Here is a 25,324-nt window from a genome sequence, read left to right on the forward strand (position 1 = left end):
GGGTCACCCAGCGGCAGCGTCGCCGGGGTGGGGGCCCCACGCCCACCTGGGCTGGGCAGGCGGGTCCGCGTTCTCTCAACCGGCCGGCCCCGCTGCGGCCGGGGACACCCACCCTCCCGCGGCCGCTCCCGGCGGTGGGCTCCGGGCAAGGGGTACCGGGCGGAGGGCAACGGGGCGAGGTAGCGGCGGGGCGTCGGGGACCGGGGCTGAAGACTCTAGGGCTGGGGACATCGGGACTGCGGGCAACGGGGCTGCGTGCGCCGCGCTCGCCGTGCGCTGCCCGTCCGGCTCTGCCCGCTGTCGGGCGCCCGGCGCTGCCCGGGCGTGGAGCGAGCGCCCGCCCCCGCTGCCGCCTCCTCCTCCCATCCTTCTCCTCCCCCCGGTGCGGAGCGAGCGTCGCTCCCCGGTGCGGGAGCCGGTGCCCCGGCGCGGGGTCGGGCGGGCGTGTGTGTGTGTGCGGGGCGTGTGTGCGTTGGGCTCCCCCCGTGCCGAGCCACTCCGCTCCGTGCGGTGCCGAACCCCGGGCGCGGCGGCCTCCCGACCCCCGCCCCTCCCGGGGCCGCGCCGGGCGCGGAGCCCCCTCCCTCTCTCCCCGCGCTCCCTCCCTCGTTCCCTCCCCGCGCCCGCCCGTTCCCTCTCCGGACCGGCCCCCCCGCGCGGGCCGGGGCGCGCGGCACGCCGGGACCCGCAGTCCGCGGGGCGGCTCGGCGGCTCCCGGCCCCGGCGGACGGACTACGGCTCCCGGCAGCCCGCGCGGCCGCGGCTCGCTCTCGCCCTCACACTCCGGCTGCCGCTGCCAGTGTCTCCTCCGCCGCCGCCGCTGCCGCCGAACCGCCGCTCGCAGCGCCCGGGGTCCGACCCGCCGCCCGGGGCAGGGGCCCGCCCCGGCCCGCCGCCCCCCGCCGCCCGCCCGCCTCGGGAAGCAGGTGCGTACCCACCGCCCCGCGCCGCCCCGCGCTGGACCCCGGCCCCCGCTGCCCGGGCACCCCGGGCCCGCGCCGCCCCGCACCCACGGCACACGGGGGCAGGCGGGGGGGAGCGGGTGGCCCGACCCCCCCTCCCGGCCGTCCGGACGGGATCTCCATGGAAACGGTCCCGGGACACCCCCGGGGGCGGCGGTGGGGCGGCGCGGGGGGGGTGTGCGGGCTGGGGGGGACCGGCGACGTCCTGCGGCGGGACAGCGGCGGGGGCGCGGCGGGCACTGACAGCGCCGGGCGGGGGGCAGCGGGCGGCGGCGACGGCTCCGCTCCCCGCCCCGCGACGGCGCGGCGGAGCCGCTGCCCTGCCCGGCACGGCTGCTCCTGCTCCGGCACCGGCGGCACCTGCCGCTGCCGGGGCGGTGCGGGGGGTCCCGCGGCGGGGCGGGGCGGCCGCGCGGCGCGGCGCTCCCGGGGCGGCGGTGGGACGGCGGCGCCGGGCGCTCGTGGAGTTTGGCGGCGTGGCCCGAGCCCGCCCCGGCCGCCGCCGTGCCCGGGGCCGGTTCGGCTGCGGGTGCCGGCCGGCCGGGTGCCGGGCGGTGGCGGAAGAGCCCTCCCCGGGGGCAGCGCGGTCGCCGCCACCTCCATGTCCGGGGCTGCCCCGGTGCGGCAGCGCGGGGGCCCGGCCGCAGCTGCCGGGGCTGCGGGACGCTCCGCCGGGGAGCGGCCCCGGGGGCAACTGTTGAGCCGGGGGCTGCGGGAGCGGGCGCGGGGCAGCACGGCGGGGCCTAGCCCTCGGCGAGGCTGCGGGGTGCGGGGCGAAGCCCCCGGAGCGGCAGCGAGGCCGCCGCGTCCCGGGCAGGGGGGGCTGCCCGCCCCGCGGGGCCCCGGCGGCGGCGCGGGGCCGTGGGCCGTGCCGTGGCCTCGCGGGGCTCGGGAGCGGGACGTGCCGCGCCTCGGGCGGGGGGTTTGCCGGGGAACCCCCGCGGACCCGGACCCGGGGCGGGCTGCGGCCGGGGCCGGGGCGGTGCCGCTCCGTGCCGACGCCCCCCGACGCCCGGGGCGGGGCGGCGGGGGCGGCCGGTCCCCCGCCCGTGCCCACGGTGATGGCCGGGCAGCGGCAGGACCGGGCGAGGGAGGCGGCGCTTCCTGCCGCCCTCAACGGGGAGGAAACCACCCCTCCCGCGGTAGCGTGCCGGTACCGGGAGGGGTCCTGGCTCCTCGGCGAGCGACATCGGTCCCCTCATCCCAGCCTGGGTGAGGCCGGTTCAGAGGAGCACCGGGAGAAGGTCTGTCAGGCTAAAATAGAGACGAAGCGACTTTCTCCTGTCACAGAGCATCCGCTCTCTGGCACCCTCATCCCCTGGAGTCTGGGGATGAGTGCTAGGGCAGGGCCGGTGCATCCCGTGCCCTTCGCAGCTCCTCCGCATCTTTTTGGCCCTGTCTGTGGCAGCCTTGCCTTCCCTGCCTTCTCTTGCCTTCCTTCCCTCCCCTTTCCGCTGTGCTGCTTCCATTGCCCCGGCCACCCTTCGGGTTTAGGTGGTCCCAGTGCTAGCGCTGGCTGGAGGCTCCATGGCACCAGTCGAGGACACCGGCTGCGTTGCTGTCACCCGGGTCTGGAGGTGCATTCCAGGTGTCAGAGCCCAGGCTCCAGCGGGGTTTGGCCTTCAGTGCTGCCTTTGGGACCTCTGGGCTCTGGAGCACCAGTCTGGCTCCCAGGCATGGGAGGCTGCACTCTGCTTTTGGGGTTTTGGATGATGTGCGCCTTGTCAGATACATTTTTGAATATTATCATCCCTTAATGGCTCTTTTTCAGTCCTTAAAAATTTGTGGGCTTTGGTGGGGGCAGCCTGGTTGTTGCAGACAAGCCAGGGTTCAGTGACACCAGTTGTCCAGCAGCTGGGACCAATTATCACAGCACTGCCCAGTGTGCAGCAAACTTTTATTTTTTTTCCTGAAATAGGGATGGATTTTTTCTTTTTTATTTCCAATTCATCGTGCCGAGGATCTATAATTACGTGTGGTGTTACTGTGTCTTTAAATCAGCTTAGGCAAATGCGTGTAGGCAAAGCCTGGCTCAGCTCTGCAGCGGCCGGGGCGGCTGTGCAGGCAGCGGGGACCAAACCCGGCTCGGGGCTGCCCTCGCCGGGCACCGCTCTGCCCAGACAGCCCCAGAGGCGGCCTGGCCCATCCTTGCTGGATTTTGTACCACTTTAGTCATTCCTGGTCCATTCTCCTACAGTTTGTGACCTCTGCATGAGTGGTAACATAACAGAAAATAGTCTGTTCTCTTTTTTTTAGTTTTCTTGTTTAAATTTTTCCCTCATTGCATATCGTGCTCGCTGTGAGTCCTGTGATAGGGCCGTCATAGGTTTTTTGATTTGATTTTTGATTTAATTTTTAATTTTTTGCCATCGGTTTACTCCACCAGGTTTTCCAAAGTGGTGCTCGGTGCTGAGGTGCTGGGGGGTCACTCTGGCCCTCTGCGCCTCTGATGGACAACAGACCATCCCATATCAGAACACGTAGAATTCCTTGCTTGCGTTACTAATGGCAACAAAGAATTGCCAAAGTGAACAAACTATGACAAGGGAAGGAGGCCTGCCTGTCGCTGCAGACCATTCCCTTCTGGCCCAGCTGACCCCCAGGAAGAGCTGCAGGGCACATTGCACTGCATTCCGCTCCTCCCGCTCCTGTCAAAGCGGCCAGCTGTGCTCTGAGCGCTGAATCCCACCCGGGTTTCCCGCAGCTGACCTCGCTTTATATTTTGTAGCCATCCAGGGGATAAAACCCCCTTCCTTGCAGGATTTGCTGCTCTGGGAATGAATGTTTCAAAGGCGTCTCCCGCGGGTGTGTTTCCAGGGTCAAAGTGCATTGCTCCCGGCCTTCCGCAGTGTCCCCTGGCCACAGGAGCCACATGGTGCTGTGGGAGGGCAACCAGAGCATCCTTCCCATCTCCTGCTGCCGAGAGATGTGGTAGCCTTCCCTTAGGGCTGGGAAGTCCTTTTCCTTCCTCTGTGCTGCTGGCCTACTCAATGCCAGCATGGATGGAGGCACCACTGACTGGGCAGCATTTACTGTGTCCGTAGAGTCTCTGGAGCAGCTGAGCTGCACCAAGTGACCCACACTGGGATTCCTGGAATCAGCTCATGCTGCTACACATGCAGGGGGAAAGGCAAAGCTGATGTGCTCCCTGGGTGCTCTGGTGCCATTGTCTGAGCTCCCATTGCCAGCAGTGGAGCAGGCTGCTGCCAGTTGGGTCTTTGCTTGGTGCTCTCCCACCTATGTTGGGAATGATGTGCCTGCCAGAGCAGGCAGAGGGGAATCCTTGTGCTGGGGAGGCTGCTGGTGTTTCAGTACCTGTCAGCTCCCACCTGCCTAGGCAGGGTGCAGCGGGACACTGTCCATCTCTTGGTGTGTAGCTCATGTGCTGGGGTTGGCATGGAGGAGAGGAAGAGTAAGTGCCTTGAAATCCAAGTGATTTCAGTACTTGGAAATGCACGGAGCAGGAAAACAGTGGAAAGTCTTTTGTGGGGGATCAAGGCAGCATGGTCTCACAGAGGGATGTGTTTGCACTGTGGAGAAGTGATTGGCACAGGCTGTCTCTGGGAGGAGCAGGGAAAAACCCCCTTCCCACACTGGTAGGCCTGACTCCACCACAGGTGCCATAAGGTGGATGCTGTAGGAGGTCATGGCTCTGGGTAATCTGATCAAAGTGAGTTAGACCAGGTGGCAACGTAGTTGGAACATCTGTGAGGGCAAACACCAACAGCACCAAATTCCCCAGTGAGAAGCAAACCCTTGGCTATCCATGACTGGCAGGTTGGTGCCAGCCCGAGAAGTTGCTTTACGTGTTTGCCAATGCGAGTACTTGAGGAGCTGAGAGTTGTCAGGCTGGGGACCTGATTGGACCAAGGAATTGCTGTCATTGGGAGAGGAGGGTGGCTTGCAATGGGATGGCTTCAGAATCTACTTTGCAAGTCCTTCGCTGCATTAACACTGGGTGGGAGGTGTGACTGTCAGGGGCTGTGGGAAACAATTAGGCAGCCTCACTTCAGGCAACTCAAGTTGGGGTCCCCAAGAGCCAGGGAACAGACAGGGTTTAACAGGGGTCAGCATGGAGATGGCATGGGCTTAATTCTTGTCAGCAGTGGGAGCTGATAGGTGAATGCTTGTGGAGGTTGTCCTGGAACCTTTGCTCAGCCTGCCCTGAAATGATGGTTGTCTTGGTGCTGTTGGGCTTTCATTGCAAGGAGGACTTGTGAATAGATAATGGTTTAAAAATGTCCATTCCTGAAGAACTTCATCTCTGGAAACTTGTTTTATTATTTAGCATTATTTTAGAAGAGTAATTTCTTCACCTAATCCAAGGGAGCTTCCATAGGTAGCCAAGTCATCACTAACCTGAGTAAAAGCACACTTGCACACTTTCACTGCAAGGAAAACATCTGCTTTGCTTTTCCTAGAGCCTGGAAGAGGCGGGTTTGTGGAGCAGCATCGTTTCCTTTTGCGAAACGATGAGATGTATTGCCTTAATGAACAAAATCCTCTTTTCTTTTAATTCGCCATAGTAACTTCATTGCAAACCTCTCAGAGGGTTTGTCGTTGGAGGTGAGCGTGTTCAGCACCTTCCTTGCTCACAGTTCTTAGGACACGCTTTGTTTCGGGAGGTGAAGGAGCTTTAATACCGTATGAGCTTCCCCACGCAGAATGCCTCGATGTTCTTACTTCATTCTAAACTCGTTTTCTTTGGCGTTAATTAGAATTGGCCGAGCACCTATTTAGCTAAATCAAAATAAGACTGTGGTTTTGTATACACTTCCTTTGGCAGACGTTGTGGATTAAGTAGAGTCTGTGCCAGGCTCTGCCCTCTCTCCCTCTTGGTGAAGCTGATCTAGGAGCTGGTATGGGTTAAAACCAGTCCAGCCAGGAGGAAAAAAAAAAAAAAAAGAAAAAAAGTGTTTTAAACAGAGCTCAACGCCCTGGTCAGGTTTGCTGGGATATTGCAGGGTTTCAGTGACATGACTGAAGGGGTGAGGGGAGAGAAGGGCTTCAACAGTTTCTCAACAGCTTCTTCTGCTCGAAGACAGGCATGTGAAGCCATGCCCTAGTTGTGTTCTCCAAGGGTTTCCTATGAGTTTAATTACATCCCTTTAATGTTGCTTCCAACTGCACCAGTGTAGATGGGAGATCTGCTCACTTTCCTTGTGCCGACTCGGCTAAGAGTGCTCTCACCCAGGGAGGCTGCAGTTGCTCTCTGTGGTTCAGTGTTGCATCGGGATGCTGCTCATCCCTGCATTTCCCAATAAACTTCCTGGTCTGCCTTTTTCAGAATGCTGTTGCTCCACTGGTTTGTGCTTGAACCCATGTCTGGTGCTTGTCCCCTGTTTTATTCCTTCTCTGGTTCATATTTGAATTATTTTTCTTTTCTGTTCTTCGTTCCCTGTGAAATGCCTGTCTTTGGCATGTGTCCCACTTCGTCTGTAGAGGATAGAGGCCAAGAATCCATGAAACAGTGTTGATCTCTGTCACTGTGTCCTCCCAGCTCTCCTCCTGTGGCCGTCGTTCCGGCCCTTTTGAGCAGCTCTTACTTGAGCACTCCAAACGTGCTGCTTCTTCCAGCTCCCCATAGCACCCCGTTATCACTCCTCCCTTGGCAGACCTAGTCCGGGGTCACGCCTGATCTCTGCTTGTCCCCAGCTCCACGTCGTGCAGCCGCATGCATCCCCTTCCCCCGTTGCACAGAAGGTCCCTTTTGATTCCTCCTGGAACATCTGTACTGCTGCTGTGCTTGGGGGCAGAACGTTCCTCCTCCCCTTCTTTCAGTTTAGCCTAAGATGGTGAAATCCCCGCAGATTGTTTGTTCCCCTATTTCCTTTATGTTGCATTTCTCTCCAAGCATCGAAAGACTCCTCCCCTTCCTGCTCCAAGCCACCTCGGTCTCTTTGGGTATGACCTGCTCTCTGCCTTGGCGTCTGCCCGTCTCCCCCATCGCTACTGAGGATTTCTCCCGTCTCACAGTGTGTGTTTTTTAGCAGGTTTCCCTCTTCCCCTGACCTCTGATTTCCGTGCACTGTTTGCGCACTTGTGCCCTCGTACGTGCAGATGGGTCCGTCGGTTTCTCTTTGGCACACCAGCTGCCTTGCCCCCGTTTCTACCGTGTGCCTGGCCCCTTTTCCTCCTCCTCCTCGGATCCCCACCGGCACGTTCAGGCTGCAGCGAGGACACCCGGCAGCAGCTGTGCTCGGAGGAGCCGCTCAGCCCCGTGGCTCGTCCCTTGAGCTGTGGCTGGCAGGTCCCTGTGTGGCTCCTTTCATGGCACAAGCCGCTGCTCGTCCCGTGCGGAGCTGGTGTCGCCAGGAGTTTGTCAGGCAAAAGACAACCGACAGAGACTGGGGATCACGTGCTGCTTCCAGCTAATTCCCACTCCCACCGCTGCACCGACAGCGTTGCCGTGGCTCTGTGCCTGCTTTACCTTCAGGGTTTAGTATTTCCCTGGACCTCCTTGACAGCATCTCTCTCCCTTTTGCAGTCAATCCTGCTTGGCTTGGCTGAGTACACTTGTTAGCACAGGAGATCCTCTCTTCCTCCTCTGCCTTTTCCCTGGAGCAGCAGAGCTTCTCAATGCTCCAACACCCAGCGCTGCACGATTGGCTGCAGCGCTCTCCCCTGAAAGCTCCACCCAGCCGACGGTGCCTCATGGATGCTCCTGGATCTCTGGATTCCCTCATGTTTTCCACCCATAACTCCAAAGAAAACCTGCACCTTCCTCATAGAAGGAGGGGATAAACCCTTGGCAGCACCACTGGCAAACCTCTGCTCCCTGCAGGAGCCTTCAGCTGTGGAGAGACCCTCCTTGTTTGAGCCTTTGCCCCTAGGACCTGCCATGGGCTGCTTTAGGAGAGTCTTGTGCAGCCTTGAAGTTTCAGTGCTGTAAATGACCATCACCTTCTTGGCATCTTCTAGTGCTGGAGGTTCCTCTGGAGGGAGAAGTGGGGGATTGTTTCAAGGGATGTGTGTGTGAAGACACTTGTGTGAAACTCTCGTGGTAGCCAGTGGCAGTAACACTGTTTAAGGAGAGGATGAGTGGAGGGTGGTTTCTGTCCAAAGGCACTGCTGATTCCTCCTCGCTCTCTTCCAGACCTGTGGCATCCCGGGGCATTGTTCCCCATCTGCCTGGCAGCAAAGCTGGGGATGAGTTTTCTCAAAGGGCAGTTGAATCGATTATCCCAAGGAGAGTTCCCAACCTTCTGTTTCCCTTTTGCAGGCAGAGTGGTCCCTGGAGCCCCAGCAGATCCTGGAGGGTGAGGAGTAGCTGTCATGATCTCTACAGCACCTCTCTACAGCGGGGTGCACAACTGGACCAGCACAGAGCGGATTCGCATGTGTGGCCTCAACGAGGAGAGGTGAGGTGCGTGGGTGGCGGCCAGGGGAAAGCAGGCATGAGAGAGCCACTTAGGGAGCTGCTGCTGACTCAACCCCTTTTCACTGGGGTCTAAAATGGCCCGAAGTGCAAATGAGCCCACATTTGGATGTATTGGATATGTTGGCATTCCAGGAGGGTCCCCACATCCCCTGCTCCAGCGAGGAGTGTGCTGGAGGAGTGGCAGAGGATCTGTTGCCCATGTGTGGTTATGTTACCTCCACAGCTTTGATGCTGACAAGGCCAACTTGTCTGCATGTGCTATTGGTTTCAACAGATCTGTGCTCTCAATGGCCAAGGAAGGGAAAGAGCTTGAACTAAAAGCTTTTGGTGACCCAGGAGGGTTTGTGCTAACCAGATGATCAGATGGGAGGGTTGTGACTTGCCACCAAACAGGAGATTAGGGAGGATTAGTGGCTGGGAGGTAGGATCGATCAAGCCAAGCTCTGTCGCTTTGCATCGCCTGCTCATTCCCATAGTTCGGGGTCTTATTCTCAGAACGGACTAGTCTGTGGCTTCCTCAATACCACCGTGTCTGTCTCACGCGTTTGCCAAAGCCAGGGAAGTTTAATGTGCACAGAGGCAGCGTGTGGCTGTCATCGCTGGCCGCGGGTGCCGAGGGTTCTGGCGGGCGTCCCTTGAGGCCGGTGCAGCAGCAGTGGGCAGGGACGAGCCCCGGGTCTGGCTCGGGCAGAGCCGATCTGCCGCCCGCAGCACCGCCGGGCGCTCTGTGTCCCGCAGATAAGGGCTGCGATGGCGATACCCGCCGAGCCTCTCGGCGCTGCTCCGAGCTTACAATGGGCGTCAAATTTTGAGCTGTTTGGGCAGGCCGGGGGACTGCGCCCGGGCGCTCTCTCGTCCCCGATCTTCATCTCATTCCTTGGGCCCCGTCTGTGCGGAGGCATCGCGCACTGCCGCGGGAGGAGCCCCGGCAGGGACACCGCGCACCGCCCTCAGGGCTGCTCCGGGGCAGCCGAGAGGAGCCGGGCAGAGGGTCCCGCCGGCCGTGCGGGGAGCGGCGGGCGAGCGAGCTCCGGACCGGGAAGCGCCGCGAATCTCCGGGAAGCGCCGGGAGCGCCGCGCTCGGGCGGGCCCCGCGGGGCCGGGCGGCTGCGCTCGGGCTCCCCCTTGCGCCCGGCCGCGGCCCCGCTCCGCGCCGGCCCCGCGACCCCGGCACCCCGCCCGCCCCGGCCCCGCGACCCGCCCCGGCCCCGCGACCCGCTCCGGCCCCGCGACCCCGGCACCCCGCCCGCCCCGGCCCCGCGACCCGCCCCGGCCCCGCGACCCGCTCCGGCCCCGCGACCCCGGCACCCCGCCCGCCCCGGCCCCTCGGCCCGCTCCGGCCCCGCGACCCGCTCCGGCCCCGCGACCCCGGCACCCCGCCCGCCCCGGTCCCTTGGCCCGCTCCAGCCCTTCAGCCCGCTCCGGTCCCTCGGCCCGCTCCGGTCCCTCAGCCCGCTCCAGCCTCTCGGCCCGCTCCGGTTCCTCGGCCCGCTCACCCCCTCCGCCGGCTGAGGCAGCTTGGCCCCGGCTGCCGTCCCCGCCCCGCGGCTTGTGACTGCCGGGCCGGGGAGCCCCGAGGACGCGGGAGCCCCTGGAGGGACCGACCGGGCTGTCACTGACCCGAAGGTCGGTGGGGGTGGCACGCAGACAGCCCCAAGCAGGGTCCCAGCAGTAGGGGTACAGAGCAGCGTCCTGGGGCTGAGCTTGCAGAGCAGGTTCCTGGCACTGGGGGAACTGAGCAGGGTCTTGCTGCAAAGGGTGCAGAGAATGTTCCTGGCACTGGGGATACCCAGCGGAGTCCTAGGGCTGAGGCAGCCCAGAATGAGGTCCTGGTGCTAGGGGTATGTAACAGGGCCCCAGCACTGCAGGTACTGAGTCTGAAAACCAATCGTGTGCCCACAGTTCTGTGTCTGTGAGTACTGCGAAAGCCCAGGATATAGGAAGCAAATCTGGCTGAAATTATATCATCAACAGAATCCAAACTTGATCTGTTTTGTGCTGGCACTAGCAGCTTGTCCCAAGCAAAACACTGGGGAAATGCTGTCTTGGTGAATACCACCAGGGAAGGAGTGTCCCAAAGAGGTGACAGTCCTTGTCAAGGAACAACAAGGAATTTGTTTCCACTGAGGAATCACATTCCAGAGATGAAAGGTCCAGACACACTGGCCAGCAAGACATGGCACATTGGGGTGACTATGAATGCCCACTGCTCCTGTCCAGGCTTTCTGAGCCCACAGAGCTTTGGCACCAGAGGAAGGTCCCCACTGGCAGCTAGGCTGGGCTGGGGGTCCCAAGACAGGGAGGAAACAGAAGGAATGAGGAGGTGCCTGTTGGGGAAAAGACAAGCAGGATGAGACTCAGGGGAGGATGGAAAGGTGTGGTGGGACAGAATGGGAAATGGAGGGGACAGGAATAGGTGTGTGGCACCAGGCTGTGACACTGGGAAAGGCTGAGCTGGCCCATGATGAGGCTGGGTGGCCACAGGTAAGGAAGGTGTACAGCTGCTCCACTGTCCCACATGGGGACAGGGAGGGGTGGGATTCTGGGAGGGTATTTTGGGGTTTTATAATGCTGTGTATTCTTCTTCACCTAGGAGAGCCCCCATTTCTGATGAGGAGTCAAAAACTAGCAGCTCCCAGCACTTGGGGTCTCAAGAGTTTTGTGTCAGCAGCAGCCTTTCCGAGGTGAGTTCTTTGCCTGCTCAGCTGAGTCCAAGAAGGCCATTCCCTGGCGGAATAGGCCAAGCCAGGAGCATTTTCCCTAGTGGATTCATTGGCTTCTTTTTGAGAGATACACAGTGAGGCAAAGCCATGTTCTCCTTTGGGCAGAGCTGTTTGCTGCTTTTTCCTCTGTGTCTGGGGTGGGCAGATCCTTCCTGCTTCCCTGGGTGGCCCTTGCAAAGCTCCCAGGAACACCTTCTCCCTTTTTGCTGCAGGTGGAGCTCACAGCAGTCAGCAGTGGTGGCAGCAGTGCCCAGGGGCTGAATACTGATGGCAAGGTGGAGGAAAAGCTTGGACCCAAACTGGAGGAGCAGCCACCTGATTGCAACCCAAACCTGGAGTGTGTGGGAAAGACTGTGACAGATGACGCCCTGGGCCCTCTGGCAGGTCAGGGGGATGGCAGAGGGCAGGAGCCAGAGGCCCCCAGAGCTGTGGAGCAGGAGAGCAGTGGTGCTGATGCTGCCTGGACACCAGCAGATCCTCCCAGCGACAAGCAGGCTGATGCTGCCCCAGCCGGCTCTGTGGCTCCAGAGAGTGAGCCTTCTGGGAAGGAGAAAACCCCCCCAAGCACTGCAGCACAAGGGCCAGGCGTGCTGGCAGAAGGGACATTGTCTGTGGTTGTCTCCAACTGCAACACCTCTGCCTCTAGTCCCGCCACCTTCACATTGAACAGGGTTTGCTTTCCCCCCTCTCAGGCCCCTGCTATGCAAAAGCTGCCCCTGCCCTTCCAGGCTGGGGCTGTGCTGAGCCCGAGCCAGTCGCTGGTGTACATCCCCCCTCCCAGCTGCGGGCAGCCGCTCAGCGTGGCCACGCTCCCAGCCACTCTGGGGGTCTCCTCCACACTCACCTTCCCTGTCCTGCCTTCCTACCTGAACGAGCGTTGCCTACCGGGCATTATCGCTTCCCCAGAGCTGCGTTCCTACCCCTACACCTTCTCTGTCACCAGGCCCTTGGCTTCAGATGCCAAAGTGGTGTCTGTGGAGGTGAATCAGCTCAGCTGTCCCCCACCCTCAGGTGGAAGTAGTGCCCAGGCTGCTGCTGAGAGCACTTCCCTGTCCAGCAGCAGCCTGGCCCTGCCCTCCAGCCAGGCTCTGCCGGCAGCACCAGCACCAGGTGGGAGCACTGCTCCCTCCTCTGGCACGGCTGTGCAGGCCAGAGCCCCGGCAGCTGCCGAGCCACATGCACCGGGGGCTGCCACTTCCCTGTCTCCTCTGAAGTCCCCGCCCCAGCTAGAGCGTGAGATGGTCTCGTCCCCGGAGTGCAGTGAGATGCCTCTTGATCTCTCCTCCAAGTCCAACCGCCAGAAACTGCCTCCACCCAGCCAGCGCAAGACCCCTCCCATGCCCATCCTCACCCCCGTGCACACCAGCGGCAAAGCGCTGCTCACCACCGTCCTCTCCAAGTCCCAGCGCGCGGCACAGGCCACGGGCAGCAGCGTCACCTCGTGCCTCGGCACCACCCCACCCCTGGTCATCTTTCCCGAGGTCCTGCGCAACGGCGAGCAGGGCTCCTGGGTGAAGAACACCACACTCATCAGCACCATTCCCGGCACTTACGTTGGTGTCGCCAACCCGGTGCCGGCCTCGCTGCTGCTCAGCAAGGATGTCGGCGTGAGCCTCAGCAGGGACCCACGCCACCTGCCAAAGCAGGAGCCCATCTCCATCATTGACCAGGGCGAGCCCCGCAGTGCCGGCGTTCCCTGTGGGAAGAAAGCCAACCAGGTTGGCACGGAAGGACAGCAGGATCCTGCCAGGAGACTTCTTCATGGTAGAGTTGCTCCAGGAGCTCCTTTGTGTCAGTCCAAGGACATCGCCACCTGGAATCCTGTCCAGGGAAGTGTGTACCCGCGATGCCCCATCAATGGAAAACCTTCCAATCCTCAACTTCTGCCTCTGGGCTGGTCTCCGTACCATCAAACCCCGCTGCTTTCCATCGGCATCCCCACGGCAGGACAGCTGCCCCTGAACCAGAGCAGCCCCTGCAAAACGGCCGGGGCAGGCAAGCTGCCGGCATTCCCGAGCGTGCAGCCCGCCGAGCCCAGCGCGGCTGCCCAGAGCCTGCCGGAGGGCGAACAAGATGCTGCGGCCAAGAGCAAGAGCTGCCAGGCCCTGCCCAAGCCCTGCGAGGAGCCAGCCAACCCAGCACCACCGGAGGCAGGTCCAGCTTTCCATACCAGCGCTTTGGATGGGAAAGGGGGAAAGGGGAAGCCGGACAACGCTCCGAAGAGTCAGGAGTGCACTCAGCCAGAGGCTGACTCCAGTCGGGAGAGCAATGCACAGACTGAGGCTCCCCAGGGGAGCTGTAGCCTCAAACAGCCAGATGCAAAACCCAAAAACCAAGTGTTAGCGGCGTATTTGTCACATGACCTGCCAGCGGCCGGGCAGCAGGGCCTGCGGATGGTGCCGGAGGTGCCCACGGATGGCCAGCGCAAGGAGCTGGGCTGCAAGGGCTCCCAGGAGCCGGCGGCCACGGAGCCCCTCCCGTGTGCACAGCAGGTGGATCTGTGCAGGGTCAAGAAGGAACGAGTGGAGTGTGATGTGTCCTTTCCCTCGGTGACCTGCCTGCGGGCCGGGGCAGCTCCCCAGGCCTTTGCTGAGGCCAAGCTTAAAGGAACGGGGCAAATCAAGCAGGAGGGTGGCACACGCTGCAAGGCCAAGCGGCAGCATAATGGGGACACCAGGCAGAGCCACAAGAGACTGAAGTGCCAAGGGCAGGACAGCGAGGAGTCCCCAAGCAAGTCGGGAAGCCGGAGCGTGCATGGCCGGAAGGTGCATGGGATGGGCTGGGACTGCTGGGTCAGGGGAGAGGAGGGAGCTCTCATGGGGGGACAGCTGAAGGCACAGGGCTTTCTACCTGTGCTCCTGGGTATTGCCTGGTTGTGGGGGAATGGACCTGTGCTGCAGGTTATCCAGGGCAAAAATGTGTCTGGATTGTCAAAAAAGCTGGAGGGGACCAGTGTAATCAGTCTTTTTTGTGCTGCTCAGTCAATGGGAAGCTCCAGCTTCAGCTCATGTCCTCCTTTCACAGTGGCAGAAACACCACAGCAATCCACATGAGCTCGGCAAGCAGGAAGGCCGGGGAGGCCGAGGAGGCCCAGGTGCCATCACGGATCACAACAGCCTTGGGGTAAAGCGCAAGCGTAGGAGGCCAGCGAAGACAGAGTGCCCATCTCCGGCTCACCACGGAGACAGCCACGAGGAAGGTACTCTTGGGAATGGCAGTGGGTTCCTGCAGGATAAGGCTGCCCTAGGGGCCAAACTGCTGTATTCCTGAAGCCAAATGGCCTCTGGAGCCGGGTTGGGATCCAAAATAGAGCTGCAGCATGACCAGACTCCCAGAATGGAGGAGGTTGGGAGGAACCTTAAAGCTCATCTTGTTCCACCCTGCTGCCATGGGCAGGGACAGCTTCCACTAGACCAGGTTGCTCCTGTTCAAGCCTGCCCTTAGATGTTTCCAGGGATAGCACATCCCCCACCTCTCTGGAGAGCCTGTGCCAGTGTTTTAGTACCCTCATTTTCAAAAACTTCTTCCCTATGTCCAATCTAAACCAACCTCCATTCATTTAAAGCCTGGGGCCATCACAGCAGCCCCTGCTATGGTGACACTGCACTGCCCTTCCCACATCCCAGCTCTGTGATCCATTTTTCATGGCTCCATTTTCCTCACAGGTTACTTGGAGAAGAAGCCCAAGAACAACTTCCGGGATTTCATTCCGGTGGTGCTGAGCAGCCGGACGCGCAGTCAGTCGGGTGAGCTGGTGCCCAGGCTCCTGGTGACAGTCCTGGTTGGACTGGGAGCATTCCCTTTTCACATCACCTTGTCCCTGCATTTTGTCCTGCTTTGAGGCTTTGCCTTGTGGATCCTCTTGGCTTTTTTGTCAGCTAGAAATCTCACTTTTTTGCAGGAAGCATTGCTGGCTCTTCTGCTGGTGTGACAGGAGAGTGTGATGTGAGTGGTCAGGAGATTTTACCATTGCTTGAGGAGGATCAGGAAGAAGAAGAGGAGGAGGAGGAGGAGGAGGAGGAGGCGGAGGAGGAGACATCCTTGAAACATCGCAAGCTACGCAAATCCCACAGGACATCCCGCTGCCACAGCCGCAGGGACAGGGACAGGGACAGGTCTGTGTCTGAGAGGAGCAGCTGTCACACGAGGAGGAGCCGGGAGCTGCCCTGGAGAGCAGAATCACCCAGGCAGGTGTGGGAGCCCAACGAGGAGGAGGAGGAGGATGGCCACATCAAAAGGAAGAAAAGGAGACGGCAGAAAAATCGGAAATACCAGACAGGGGAATACTTGACTGAGCGGGAGGAGGAGCAAGTGGGATATCCCCACCGGAGGCGGAAATCCAAAGCAGGTACAACCTGGGAAGGGGGTTTGGGTACTAAACTGGGGACCAGCATGAGAATTTTTTGTTTTGTTATGTATGGAATTTTTGGGGGGATTTGGTTTTCATTATTTTTTTTGTAATGATGAAACTCCCTCACTTTTAATGACTTGGTGGCTGTAGCATGGGCTGCTTCAATTGATCAGCTCTTCTTTTAAAAACATTTACAGTAAATTCCAGAGCAGTAAACAGCAATTTATGTGGCTAATTAGACACTGATTTTACCCTTGGATTAAGACAGAGGGCGTGGGAAAACAAGAATGGGATGAGGTAGCACAGTGAAATATTTCTGGACAAGTAGGGTCCCTGGGAGCCATGCTCAGCAATCTGTGCTAATGCAAGGAGGATGTGGAACTATCCCAATCCAACTAGGCTGCTCTTGGTTTTGTCTTGCTCTGTGAGGGCCACTTGAAGACTTGCACCAGGGAGCACAAGGGCAAGAGGATTAGCAAGGAGGGTGCAGTGATGGGGGATCCCCCTCTGTGGTTTGTAGGCATGAGGAGGAACACGTGCCTGCCTGTGCCCACCTTTGCTCTGCCACTGCTCCTGCACTTTCCTCTGCCACTGGCAGACCCTCCGTGAAACCCAAATCCATGATGAGCACGTCCCTGAGGGCAGCAGTCTCTGCGGTCCCCTCTCCCTGTGCAGGGACAGTCAAGGCTGTGGGACATGTCCAGCTGTGCGCGGTGGCTCGGTGTGTGCTGGAGCTTGGCTGTGGCTCGTAGTCCAGAGTCACACAGGTGATTTCAGGAGGAAAGCTATCATGGGCAGCACTTGTGCCGGCCTTCTGCATGCTTGGGCTGTGCTCTCGGAGGGCATGAAGTGGCCACAGCCCTGTTGCCTTCTGCCCCATTGGAGCGCAGACTGGCACTCCTCGGGTGCTGCTGAGATGCTGTGGGGAGGTGGCTGCTGTCCTCCCAGCAGCTGGTATCTGCTCCAGCACGGCGTTACACTATCCTGTGTGTCTGCAGACCTATATAAGACCAGAAACAAAGTTTCAAGTCAGCTTCCCCGTGTCTCAGCCACTCGGGCACTCTCGGGATGCCTCCTGTTCAGGACAGGAGCCTCGAAGGAGTTTTGCGATGGCATTCAGGAGGGTTTGCCAGCAGCTTTACTACATTTGTTAAGAGTGTCTGTCTGTCTGTTCAGCTTCCCTCAGAGGCTGCTTACTCAGCCCTCAGGTAGGGGACCTGCTGTAGTTTGGATTCAGAAGCTGTGGCCTGGAGCCACCTCCAGTGGCAGTAGAGTCCTGAAGTTCTCTCCCTGCTGTGTAAAGTCCTTTCCTCTGTCTCTTTTTAACTGATCTCTTACTCGTTTCATGGAGTGCCTGTAAGTCTCATGCTGCAGGATTGGGTGAGCAGGATTCCTCCATTCAGGGAAGACAAGGCTGGATTTCCCTTGAGGAATCCTGGTGCTTCCTAACTGGATGCGTGTTAATGAAAACTTAAATGTGCTCCTTAACTTCAGGGGAAGATGTAAGAGGGCAAATCAGGCCTGTTATGTTTAGGCAGCAAGCTCTGAATGTTCACAGACAGCTCCTGCTTGTCCTGCCCCTTTAAGACATATCCCAATGAATCCTGCTCCCATCTTTTCTTGTGTGTCCCATGAATATGCTGAGTCCATCCCAGATGGGAGAATCTGTGTGTTCTCTCTGCTTCTCCTTCCTGCAGTGCCCCTGCCCCGGGGCTGGATTTAGAATCATGGAACCCCAGAAAGGTTTGGGTTGGAAGAGACTTTAAAGCTCATCCAGTGAGCTGCCTGCCATGGGCAGGGACACCTTCCACTATCTCAGGGTGCTCTAAGCCCTGTCCAACCTGGCCCTGAACACTTCCAGGGATGGTACAGCCACAACTTCTCTGATTTCTGTGCAGCTCCCAGAGATGGGCAGTTTGTCTTGCTTGGTGGCAGAGGCCTGGGTGACCTTCAGTGGGGTACCTGCAGAAGCTCCACGCTCATTCACATTTCTCCTTTAGATTGCAGGCACCGGAAGCAGAAGGAGTCTGGGAAGGGCAAAGGCACAGAGCTGCAGCTGAGGAGCAGGCTATCCCCATCCCCCCGGAAATCTCAAGGACGCACGGACTTTCGGAATGGCTTCTTCCTGGAGCACTCCGACACCTCTCCTGTCCAAGAAGAGCTAGAGAAACCATCAGGAAAACGCAAATGTAAAACCAAACACCTGGCAGGGATCTGTGATGAGGGGAAGGTATGACTTGAACAGATGAGGGCAAAAGAAGGCTCCCATGAGTCATGGCCACATGTGCCAAGGAGTTGTATTCCTTTCTTTCCCAGGGGAAAGGCTGCTGCAACCAGCCCAAAATGTGCTCTCCGAAGAAGCCCCAGGACTTGTGGACACTTTGTAAGTCCCATCGGGCCAGCCCGGGGAGCTCCCCTGAGCTGCCTGCAGCCCAGAATGTTCCCCCCGGAGCTCGGCGGCTGATTGTGAACAAGAACGCGGGGGAGACACTCCTGCAGCGAGCAGCTCGCCTGGGCTACAAGGTGAGTCCTGTGCCCTCCTTCGTGTGCCCCTGCTGCCCCACCCGGGCTGGTTGTCACAGTTGTGCTGTTGCTGTGCAGGACGTGGTGCTGTACTGCCTGCAGAAGAAGAGCAGTGACGTGAACCACCATGACAATGCAGGATACACAGCCCTGCATGAGGCCTGTGCACGCGGCTGGATTGACATCCTGCACATCCTGCTCCAGCACGGCGCCAACGTCAACTGCAGCGCCCAGGATGGCACCAGGTGAGTCAGCACAGCGTGGGGCAGGGAGCAGAGTGGGTTCTTCAGGCTGGTCATCACTAAATTGATCTTAACCCAAATCAGAGCATTTCCTTAGCAAACTGGTCCCTTTCCCTTGCAGGCCTATCCATGATGCAGTAGCAAATGACAACCTGGAAACCATGTGGCTTCTCCTTTCCTATGGTGCTGATCCCACTCTGGCCACATACTCTGGGCAAACAGCAGTGAAGTTGGCCACCAGCGATGTGATGAAGCACTTCCTCTGTGGTAGGTGCCAGACCTGGGGTCACAGTGCTCCAGACCTTCCCCTCTGGCAGCATACAGAGCCAAATCTGGGTGTGAAAGGGCCTGAGCAGAAAATTATTCAGTATTTAGCTCTGTCCTGTCACACAAGCATGTTTTTACTATCCAAACTTTAATTATAGAATTGTATGTGTTTCTTATATAAGATAAAACTCAGTTTCAGTGTGGAAGGGGATGGCTGCACTGTGGTCAAACAACTAAAGACAGTGCTCTGCTTGGAGATGCTGTTCCACAGTCCCTGGTTCTACTGCTGAACCCAGATTTTTGTTGCCAAATGATGCTGCCTTCTATGGCAAAAAAGACCTGCCCAAATACTGCTGCTGGCAGAAAGGGCCAGTTTGGATCCCTATGGCTGTGCTTGGTGCCATTTGTGTACATGCAAGACGAGTGTTGTGGCTTCTCCACAAAAGCAAGGAAGGGATAGCCAGAGGTGGCTCCCAGACAGAGACAAGACAGAAAATCTCCAGTGATGAAAAAAGTCTCTTTGCCCACTGCTGTGTGAGCTCCTCCAGAGTCAACTACTCACACAAGTTTTGGGGATAGTGATTTGGAGCTCAGGACTGTTCTATGAATCTTTCTAAGCCACTTCACACTGTCTGTTGTTTTCCCTTTTCAGCTCCCATTTCCTAGTTGGGGGCCTGGGGTGATGTCCACTCCTGAGTGGTGACACCCTTCCTGCAGCTGTGCTTCAGCTTTTGCCATAATGCCCAAGTGGGAAAAGCATCAGGGGTGAAGCAGTTCCCCCTGGATGTGTGGATGTGCACATCGGGATGATGCTTTGAGTCGTTAACCCTCTCGATTTTCTCTCTCTAGATTACCTGTCAGATCTGCAGGGCCGCAGTGACGGAGACCCTCGGACAGCCTGGGATTTCTACAGCAGCTCTGTGCTCGGTGAGTGCAGCGCGGGCTGGGTTGGTGGCAGCAGAGCAGGAGGTGGTGCTGTGGAAAACACGTCATTCCCTCGGGTTTGGCCACATTCCTCTCTACTCATGCTTTGGGTTGAGACCTTGCCCTGGTGATACATGCTGGGAGTTGCTCCTGGGAGGGACTTCAGCTTGAGTATGTGCATCCCTTCGAGTGCTGATTCCTGAGGGTCTTTGGTTGTCGATCCCAAGCATGTCATTCTTGCAGCAGTTCTTGTTGCTCCCCTGCTAACTGGTCACCAAGGAAGGTGAAGGACATACTCATTCCTTCAAGGTGTAGAAGTCTTGAACTTTGAGGTTCCCAGGGCTGCCTGTCCCTCTCCCCTGCTTTGGAGGGGAGATGTTGATCCTGTTTTTACAACACCAGGCATTTTTCCTAGTGAAGGGCTGACTGCTGTCACTTCTTTAAAACTGTGGTTACAATGGAAGGTGTTCTTGATCTGGCATGGGCACACTGGAATCCCTCCAGTCCCTTCCAAGTTTAGTGCTCCCGAGCCCTCTGTAAGGATTTGCAGCATTTATGCTGGCTGAGAGGCTGCTTGTTGATTGTAGTTGTTCACCTCCAGTTGTTCCAACATCCTTCCAGAAACAAAACCAAATCTGATACATTCAGGAGGGTGCTCTTGGAAGAGGACTTGTCCTTGGAAGACCCTGATGTCTTTCCATTCCAGAACACGAAAAATTCTGCACTCCTGAGAGCACTGTTTGTAGGCTGCTGCACCTCAGCCCTGCCAAGGAACAGTTCAAATCTCAGCCTCTTTCTTCAGAATTTCTCACTCTCAAAGCTGTCACAAGCCTTTACGAAGAAAAATAGCTGTTCTTTGTGATATTTTTAAAGATACTACCCCTTTTGATTTATCACTGATTTCCTGCTGCCCTATCCACGGGACATTCCCAGTGTTGACTTTGGGAGGATGCCTGGCAAGGCAGGAGCTAACCCAGCTGAGAAGTGATCCCTTACCCTGCCAGGTGTGTTTCCAGCAGGCACAGGAAGGGACCCTCCTCCCCATCCTCCTGGGATCAGTTTACAGCAGCAGCAGCTGTGGTGCCAGCCCCGTGTCACCTGTGCTGTGCCAGGCACTGCTGCTGGACACTGCCAGAGCCGCAGAAAAACCAGGGTGCCCAAGCCTGAGACATGGGATGGTTTCTTTACAGCCTGTTTACTGTGTGTCCTGCAATGTCCCTTTCTGGCTCAGGTACCTCAGCAGTCACCTCAGGTTATCTGGAACAGGTACAGCCCAGGGCAGGGAAGTACCTGGTTCTGCTCTGGAATAACGGAGCTGCTCTCAATCATCACAGGCAGCAAACAACTCTCCTCCTCCCGTGGATCAGTCCTTTAAAATCTGTCTTTCCATCAGCTCCAGCAGCTGAAGCACTGTATGTCCCTCAGGATACAGGAGAAATCCCAAGCCCTGCTTGAACTGTTCCTATTCTTTGAGGCAGGAATGCTGTCCACATTTTCCTTGAGGTCTGCAACTCTCTGGGGGCAGGAGGATAATGAAGGAAGCCAGGGTGTGGGATATCTGAGGTGTGGAAAAGTCATCAGTGTCCTGCGTTTGGTGCTGCTGGAGTTCCAGACACAAAGTCCCAGTCCGGGGTTTGTCTCCACCTGGGACAGGCATTGTTGTGCCTGATTGTCTCCCTCAGTGGTACAGAATGTTCCTGTCCTTGTCCCAGCCTTTGCACAGGCAGATGGACAGGACTGAGCTTTTAGGATAGACAGTGAGCCCTATTTTTGCCACATTAAATGCATTTAATTACTTTTTTCTGAGTTGCTCAGGATATCTGAGGTTTTTCAGTGATGGCATCTGAGCTTTGCCAGCAGCAACATTGGATCAATAATCACATCACTTATTTTTGTCCTATTCTACAGCACATTTGGACAATTTCAGCACCCTCTTTCTTAGGGAATTTTTTCCCTTGGCAGCACTAGGAAATAACTGGCTTTCCCCAATACCCTGCCTGAGCTCGTGTCCTCTGTCATCTACTGTTTTCCTCAGCTGGAATCCCACTCGTGCTGGGTGAGCAGCTGGGTGTGTGAAACTACCTTGTGCAGTACACCAGAAGATTTTCTTTTTTTCAGCCTTTTCTCTTGTGTATGGGGTTGAACTTCTGCATGATTGGTTTATTTGCTTAGGGACACATTGGGTCTCACTGCTCTCTGTAGAATCTAAACTGTCTTATCTGGAAGTTTTAGGAGTTCTCCTGTGTTATCTCAGTGGGACAACACCACTCTGCAAACTTAAGACTATTCACACCTCTTCATAATAAAATCCAGGCAGCAAGCTTCTCTTCAACAGGAGCTTTGCAGATTGGTAAATAGGAAAATTACCTGTTATTAAATGGCTTTGGATCCAGCCTGCTGTTCTCCATCCCCTCTGGACACAGATCCTGCTGGAACTCAGATGCCTTCTGGAACACCCAGGCAAATTCTCTAAGTCATGAAATCATGCATTGGTTTGAGTTGGAAAGACCTTAAAGACCATCTTATTCCACTCTTCTACCATGAACAGGGACACCTTCCACTATCCCAGGTTGCTCCGAGCCCCATCCAACCTGGCCTTGGACTCTTCAGGGATGGGGCAGCCACAGCTTCTTGAGCCCTGTGCCAGGGCCTTACCACTCTCACAGGGAAGAACTTCTGTATATCCACCTTAAATTTCCCCTCATGCTTGTTGCTTGGTTGGATTAGTCTCTGGTGGCACAGCCTTGCTGTCCCCACTGAGACAGGTGCTGGCTCCCCCTGGATCACCTGCCAGAGGTTCTGAGGGTGGGATCTGGGTGGAGAAGCTCTTGAGGAGCAGAGTGCTCACTGTGCCTTCCTTGGTAGGGCCTGTGCAGGCAAAGCCTCTCTCTACATCCACCTCCCTCCTCACTGTTCCAGGCTCTTCCAGGCTGAGGATATCTGTGCTGGCATGGGAGAGGGCCCAAGGTCATTTTGGAGAGAGTCTGGGGTCTACCAGTGGGGTGGCTGATGGTGCAGGCTGTGCCCTGCCCTACCTGTGGGACCAGAGCACACCTGAGCTTCCTGCCATGACTCAGGATGTTCTCCCCACCTCACCTGGCCAGCACTTGCTCCATCTTCCTCTGGGATGAGGGGCTGGAGGGGAGCAGGAGGGGTGCCATTCTCACATGGCTGCAGGAATGTTGTGGGCAGGTGTCTGTGGGGTTGTGGCAGTGGCCAGGGAGTGCCAGCACAGACTGGTGTGTGACCAAGCAGTGCCAACCTCTGTCCTGTTGCAGAGGGGAAGGACAGCATCGGCTGCGACCTGCTGCTCAACCCTCCAGGGAGCTCAGACCAGGAGGAAGAGGAGCAAGAAGCAGATAACTTCATGTTTGAGTTCTCAGACAAGCCGCTGCTTCCCAGCTACAACCTCCAAGTGTCGGTCTCCCGGGGGTGAGTGCCTTTTCCTGGAGCTCTGAGTGGGACCACAGGTGGCTGCAGCCCCAGCAGATTGGTTGTTCCAGTGGGGTTAATAGCTGCCCATGTATCTCAGGTGTTTTTTTTCATAGAATCACCACAGAATCCCAGAATGGTTTGTGTTGGGAAGGGCCTTACAGCTCATCCCATTCCACCCTCCTGCCATGGGCAGGGACAGTTTCCACTAGACCAGGGTGCTCCAAGCCTCATCCAAGCTGGCCTTGGATACTTCCAGGGATGGGGCAGGCACAGCTGCTCTAGACAGCAGAGGGAAGTTGTGACTGTGGCACTGGGGAAGTTGGGGAAGCAGTGCCTGGCTTGGCACAGCGTGGAATGTTCTCAGGGAGTAGGGAAGCCTCATCAGGGCTCCCCCCACCCTCTATGGCCAGGCACATCCTGTCCCTGTGTTGTGCCTGTCAGGAAGCTCCCCTCTCTCATTCCTTTGATCCTGCTAGTTCTACCCATGTTTCTTCAGCAGCAGCTCACACTTATGGCTCTGAGATTGTTTCCTTTCCATCATGGCTAAATCAGTCCCAGCACTGGAACAGCACTCCCACCTGCACCCCCTGTGACACAGTGGGTGTTGCTGGGGCAGAAGGGTGACTTGGAAGAGGCATCAACCAAAGCACCACTCCTCTGCAGCAAATTTCTGTGCCTGCCAGTGTTTGCCCATGCAGAGGGACACATGCAGCATGCCCTCCAGCAATAAACCACACCAGTAGCTCCATTTCCTGACCATGTGGCTTATTGCTGGCAGGGAAGCTGCCAGGACCTTGTTGAAGGCAGGACTTTCACACGATGTCCCTGCCTGGCTGTGAGTTTTTTAAAAGCTGTGACGTGTGAGGCCGTGATCAAGCCGCAGTCCGTGGGCTCCTGAGGGAAGCAGCACATGGAGAACAGTGCCAGGGCCAGAGGGGAGGGCCAGCATGCCAGGAGGCAGGGGGGAGGGCACCGTGCCTGCAGCCCCCTCCACCCCTATAACCACTCTGCTCTTGCCATCTTTGCAGGCCCTGCAACTGGTTCCTGTTCTCTGATGTGCTCAAGCGGCTGAAGCTGTCCTCCCGCATATTCCAGGCCCGCTTCCCGCACTTCGAGGTGGCCACGCTGCCCCGGGCAGAGTTCCAGCGCCAGGTGTCCCTCAGCCAGGTGCTGGCACAGGAGGAGGTGCCAGCAAGCCCCGAGCTGGCGCCGGGCACGGCAGAGACTGTGGAGCTGGTGCACTACGAGCCCGAGCTGCTGCAGCTGCTGGGCTCGGCGGTGGAGTACCAGGCCTGGAGCAGCTGACGGGGACAGGCCACTCCCGGCATCACGAGGCAATAATAAGGACCAAGGGGAAGCAGCTCTCTCTCAGCGCCAGCAGCAGGGACCCGAGTCTTTGAGCAGCCGCTCCTCCTCTCCTCAGGGTCTCCGCCAGCTGGGGAGGGAGGACCCTCGCCTCCAAGGCATTCCCGAGGTCCCCCGCCCACGAGCAGTGGCGGTGCTGCCGCCGCCGCCTCGTCCAGCTCCGGTGGGAGATGGAGCTCCCTGCACGGGGCTCAGCGAGGGGTGGGAGCCGCCGCCCCTCCCCGCCGGACCCTACGGAACTGCGCCTCTCCGTTTGCCCTCCCCCTCCCAATGTCTTCCATAGTATTTATTTAATTAGTATTTAATTTGTAATGTTTTCTTTGTTTTTGCTGAGTCTGTATCACTGTGATGGTGAGCTCCGGGCTGTGGGATGAGGCCATCCCCCGCCCCTCTCCAGCGTGCCCCGAGGCCAGCCAGGCTCAGGGGCTCCCGTCCCTCCCCGGCAACAAGCCAGGGGACAGCCCCTCCCTTTGGCTATGGAGCTGGCTCCCGCTGCCAGCGCTCAGCCCCAGCCGGGAGCCAGCCCCACTGCTCCATCCCCTCCCGTGCTCCTCCTCCATCTCATCCGTGCTGCTGCTCCCTGTGCCCGGCGGTGCCGCCCGGGCAGGCGCAGCCCGCGGTCCCCAGCGCGTCCCCCGCTTCGGCAGCTTGTGCCCCGCCGCAGGCTCTGTGCCCCGGCAGGAGCCGCCGCGCCCCGCCGGGCTCCCGGGAGCAGCGTTCTGTGCGGCAGCGGGCGGGCTGCTCTGCCTCGGGGCCGGTACAGTTTTATTGTACAGGTGCTAACAGGACTGAGGTCGGGACAATCGGGGGATTTCTGGCTCTCCCCGCTCCGCAGCGGGAGCCTTGGGTGAGTTTTTTTTGTTGGTTCGTTTTTTCTTTGTGTTGTGTTTCTCCCCAGCCAGGGCAGGCGTTTCCCCCCTTGGAGCCCCGCTGCCAGCCTTCCCCCGAGGGCCCGGCAGCACCTTCTTTAAGCCAAGGGTTTTTTGCCTTTGGGTGTGTATTCTGGTTGCTCTTTCTGATTTCTGTTTTATTATATGCAGCAACAGGCTGTGGTGTCAAAAACACTGATGTACAGAAAAAACCTGCATCAGGCTCCCTGGCTCCTGCCTTTTTTTTTTCGTGTCCAGGCAGATTTCTGTGTGTGTCAGCCT

The 25,324-nt window shown here is 58.3% G+C and overlaps 1 protein-coding gene across 1 annotated transcript; it reads left to right on the forward strand.

Annotated features, from left to right (window-relative positions):
* The first annotated feature begins 898 nt into the window (after window positions 1–898).
* BCORL1 (BCL6 corepressor like 1) lies at window positions 899–24,223 on the forward strand. The gene is made up of 14 exons (XM_021547816.3): window positions 899–926; window positions 8,185–8,323; window positions 10,937–11,027; window positions 11,279–13,831; window positions 14,091–14,265; window positions 14,732–14,812; window positions 14,968–15,414; window positions 17,418–17,647; window positions 17,734–17,940; window positions 18,019–18,185; window positions 18,304–18,449; window positions 19,299–19,376; window positions 22,652–22,805; window positions 23,837–24,223. Exons 2-14 carry the CDS (start codon window positions 8,238–8,240, stop codon window positions 24,111–24,113), a joined length of 4,692 nt encoding a protein of 1,563 aa, XP_021403491.2. The 5' UTR covers window positions 899–926; window positions 8,185–8,237; the 3' UTR covers window positions 24,114–24,223.
* The last annotated feature ends 1,101 nt before the right edge of the window (window positions 24,224–25,324 follow it).

Source organism: Lonchura striata, chromosome 14 (genome assembly GCF_046129695.1).
Source record: "Lonchura striata isolate bLonStr1 chromosome 14, bLonStr1.mat, whole genome shotgun sequence".
Taxonomy (NCBI): Eukaryota; Metazoa; Chordata; class Aves; order Passeriformes; family Estrildidae; genus Lonchura; species Lonchura striata.

Excerpts from the sequence above, each read along its gene's own strand:
- BCORL1 (XM_021547816.3), top strand. The coding sequence starts at position 8,238 with ATGATCTCTACAGCACCTCTCTACAGCGGGGTGCACAACTGGACCAGC. Across the intron at positions 18,186-18,303 it reads AGCGCCCAGGATGGCACCAG|GCCTATCCATGATGCAGTAG; the intron begins GTGAGTCAGCAC and ends TTTCCCTTGCAG. Across the intron at positions 22,806-23,836 it reads CAAGTGTCGGTCTCCCGGGG|GCCCTGCAACTGGTTCCTGT; the intron begins GTGAGTGCCTTT and ends CCATCTTTGCAG.